The following is a 4,045-nucleotide window of genomic DNA, read 5'->3' as shown; positions in this document are numbered from 1 at the left end:
GCCTTACGCGTGGCGGGAAGAGGGCGCGGGGGAGCCGCGGTAGCGTTTGCAGCGGCGCCGCGCCGATCTGCTGCCCCCTGCCATACCGAAGCGGTCAAGGCGCGTCACGCCGCTCCGTTGCACTCATGAATGGGGATGCGGGTCTTCGTATCAATGGATTGACACCATGATCGCGCTGCTGTTTTCGACCGATGCTGTTTTCAACCCTCAAATGCGCAAGCGACCACTGCCCGACCATGAACAGACGTGGCTGCCCCTCGCCCCAGCAACATGGACCCAGGTGTTTTGTGCAGCACCCTGCCCGCCTCCTCCTGGCAGCTGCCCCCCCTCATTGTGCTGGCAGCGCAGACGACGCGCTTCGACCGCTCCTGGGCCCCCAGCACGCCCCGTTCGACGGCCGCCCGGCAAGCGCGCGGCCCTCCTGCTCGCCGTTTATGGCCGCTGGGCCCGTCATCCCTCCTTCCCCCAATGTGCATCTGGCTGGCTCCCCTCCCCTCCCACGGCCCCTCCCCTGAGGGCCGTGCAATTTTTGTGAGACCCTTCAGCGCAGGCGGCTGCGATGTGGTCACCCCTCGGGTTACAAACTGGTTGTGCCGATGCGGCAGCCGAAGTCAGGGCTACGTCACGAGTGCTTCTGACCCATCTCATTCAGACATGTGCTTGCGTGTGTGCCTTGCACAGGACAGCGAAAGGGGAGGCCAAGGGCTTGCGAGCGGGGCAGATCGTGCATGCGAGCGGGCTCCACAGCTGAGTGGGGCTAATGGGGGGTCATGATCAGTAGCAGTGCTCAGAAGGCACTGCATGGCGGGCCGGGCAAGAGCATGGGGAAGGACAGGGCCGGCCGTGCACACGCGTGTGTGCTTTGGTGGGCCAAGCACGCAAGCCCTGCAGCCATGATGCGCCATGCCTGTGCAACTGCCGCGGCGGCCGTGACTGTGATCTGCACCGGGCGTCAGATCTCCAAGGGAGGCGGGTACAGCAGTCGCTGGCCCCAGGGGCTGTCAGGCGTGCAGGCTCAAAGCGGCGCAGCTCGCGCCGCTGCGGTTGCGGTAGCCGAAAGTTTGGTGTGCTGCAGCCATCATCACCAGGGTACGAGCAGTGCCAGGGACACAAAACCGAGCCAGGAATGAAGCAACGGGGCGGCTGCCGGGCCTCCCTCAGGCCGTGGGTCCAGGGGCGCACGCAAAAACGCGACCGGTGCGCGCGCGCCAAAGCGGCCGACGGGCGACCGGCCCGCCGGGCCCCAAGCACGCGCCGCTGCGGCGCAGGGCGCGCCGATGGGCCGTCGCCAGGGGCGGGAGAGTCGCTTCACGCCGTGAGGTTTGAGGGGTCCGCGAGGACGAAGGGCGGGAGCTCGTATCTGAAGCCCCGTGCGTCGTAGCTCACGCTCATGTCGGCCTTCATCACCTGGGCAGCAAAAGGGGGTGCAAGCAAGGGCCGACGCTGGCTCAAGTAAAGCTAGTTTGGTGAGCTACGCCCCTTCTGACAAACATCCAGGCGTCTTGCTCGGGGCCATCGGAAGCGGCCGGCAGCACAGCCGCCACCTGAAACGCCGCAGCGCCCCGCAGCCGAAGCCGCAGCGGCAGCGTCCCCCGTCGCACCGCCGTAGCGTGCCCCTGCCGCCCTGCGCCGTGCCGCGCCGCGGCGCACCTTAACCTCGGCCGCGTCGAGCAGGACCTTGGCCATCTCGGGGTCCGAGGCGCAGGCCGCCTTGAGCGCGTCCCAGATCTCTGCACGAGGTTGCAATTTGGGGCAAGGCGGCGGTATGGGCGGTGAGCGTGCCCGCAGCCCCGGAAGTCCCGAAGCGCTACAGGCACAGAAGCAAGAGGCAAGGCCCCGCCGCACGCGGGCGACGGATGCCCGGCCGCGGCGACTATTGGCAATATGGAATGGATGGCGTTGGCAGGGGCAGGGGCACGCGCTCCCTGCCGCACCTCTGCTGCCGCCGTAGTAGGGTTGGGTATCCCAGAACTCCTCCCGTTTCCGCTGCGGTGGGCGGCGGAGGCGGGCCGGGAGCGGTTGGCGGCAAGGGCAGCGGCAGACCAAATGAGAACGACTAAGGTCGCCCATGATTGGCCACAACCGCCCGACCGCCGCCACGCCACAAAGCCCGGGATTCGGCACCATATCGTGCCCAACGGCTGCCATCCCGGGCGAGACCGCGCGCGCGCCGCGCCGGGGGGCGCGGCCGGTGGGGCAGGAAGCCGCCGGCACCTGCAGGGCAGCTGCGTCGAGGGGCTCCTCGGAGCGCCACACCAGCTTCTTGAGCTGCGCTACTTCGCGCTCCTTCGACGCCGCCGCGGGCCGCGGCGCCGCGCCTGCGGCGTCCTCTTTGGACTGGAAGCAGCCCATTGGGATGCAGGGAGCCGCGCGGCCTGCGGCGCAGGGCGTGCCCGCGAGGGCGGTTTGGGCATGCCATGTGTGTGCCGGCGCGTGTGCGCGCGTGCGTGCTCGCGCCGCTGGGGTGTGTTGCCGCTAGAGGGGCCGGATCGGGCGACTAGCACACGAATGCTGGGATCACCAGCCGATACAAACTCGTTTTCAGGTGCGCGGTCTCACCTCCTGTGCCTCGCTGGCGACGAGGGCGCGGAACCGCTGCAGCGACCAGGCCCGCACACTGCTGCTGCGGCACTCGAGGCGCCGAACGCCGGCTAGCTAGGGAGCAGCAGGATGAAGCGGATGCTCCCCAGCCCACGGCAGGAGCCCGAGGCTATAGCAACCGGTGTAGATGCCGGTCGTCACTCGGCACTTTGCCGGTTCGCGATGAAGAGCAGCAACGTGATTGCGTTGGAGGCAATGCAGCAACCTTGATCAATCACTCCGAATGGCAAAGTACCAGGCGGCTTGCGAGGCAGTAGATCAGGGGACTCTGATACGCAAAAGTTATAAACAGGATTGTTACGTAGGAAGGTTTGTGCAGCACTAGCTGCACGCCTTAGCTTTTGATACAACCTGTCTCAAGCGGCCCCTACCGTTCTCCCCTGCCACTGCGCGGCGACGGCCTCGCGGCATGCGGCTGCCTGTGCCGCCGGTCCGTCGCATGCGGGCGTTTGATCCCCACCTTGAGTGGGATCCTCATGTGAGTGGTGCAACGGTGAAAACTTGCATCCGTTCAACGCCCTTTGTTACCACGCCGCTGGCTGACGAGCGACTGCTTTTCGTTTTGCGCACTGGGGCTGTCACGTCCTGCATCAGTGTGGCTGCGCTTGAGCGGGTGTGGCCCAATCACAGCGCAGTCATCGCGGACGCGCTAAACCCGTCCAAGCTTCTGCATATCACCGGCTCATAATCCTGCAGGTCCGCGCTTACCTGGCTGCCGCTCTGGGGGAAGAGCAGCTGTTGCGTGCCTCCGCAGCCCTGTGCCGGCCGCCGCTGCGCACGTGCGTGCGCGTGAACACCCTCAGGGCGGACCCCGAGGAAGTTGCCCGGCAGCTGCAGGCCGAGGTCGACAGGCAAGATGCCTGCGGGAGCGGCGCTGGCCCCGTCGGCTTGGGCGCCGCGGGCGCGGGCGGCGGCGGCGGCGGCGGCACCCAGGGTCGGCGGCGGCGCCTGGTCGGGCGCGTCGACGGCGCCCCCATGGCGCTGATGCTGCCCGCCTCTGGGCCCCACGCCATCGACTACTCAGTTTGCGGTGAGCCGTGCATGGCAACGACATCAAACGACGAAGCACGACGGCACCTGATTTCCAGGGAATCGTGCGCCGAGTCCTGAACCCACCCCCCATCAAAAAAAGGATGGGACCAGCCAGCCGCCCCACCGAGTCGAGCCCACCTCACCCCTCAAGCTCTGCCCGCTCTGCCCGCGGCGCGGCCACATCCGTGCAGGCGGGAGAGAGCTCGTGATCAGCCGCAAGGCGGGCGAGGCAGTACTGCGCGGCGCCGAGGTGTTCGTCCCCGGCGTCCTCGCCGCCTCCGCCGGCGTCGAGGCCGGCGACCTGGTCGCGGTGTCGCTCGCGCTGGAGCTGCCGACGGTGACTCAGAACGGCGTCGCCGGCGGCGGCGCACGGTTCGCGATGACGCGCGGCACGGTGCTGCCCGCGGGCGGC

The 4,045-nt window shown here is 68.0% G+C and overlaps 1 protein-coding gene across 1 annotated transcript; it reads right to left on the bottom strand.

The window, feature by feature from the left end:
- Nucleotides 1–1,308: 1,308 nt before the first annotated feature.
- Nucleotides 1,309–2,352, bottom strand: MNEG_13252 (Ubiquitin domain-containing protein 1; the record flags this gene model as incomplete). Its single annotated transcript, XM_014038276.1, has 4 exons — nucleotides 1,309–1,407; nucleotides 1,651–1,730; nucleotides 1,935–1,986; nucleotides 2,215–2,352. 4 exons carry the CDS (start codon nucleotides 2,350–2,352, stop codon nucleotides 1,309–1,311), a joined length of 369 nt encoding a protein of 122 aa, XP_013893730.1.
- Between the last annotated feature and the right edge of the window lie 1,693 nt (nucleotides 2,353–4,045).

The sequence above is a fragment of the Monoraphidium neglectum genome, assembly GCF_000611645.1.
Source record: "Monoraphidium neglectum strain SAG 48.87 unplaced genomic scaffold scaffold03716, whole genome shotgun sequence".
NCBI lineage: Eukaryota > Viridiplantae > Chlorophyta > Chlorophyceae > Sphaeropleales > Selenastraceae > Monoraphidium > Monoraphidium neglectum.
This window is presented reverse-complemented; position numbering and strand designations above follow the sequence as displayed.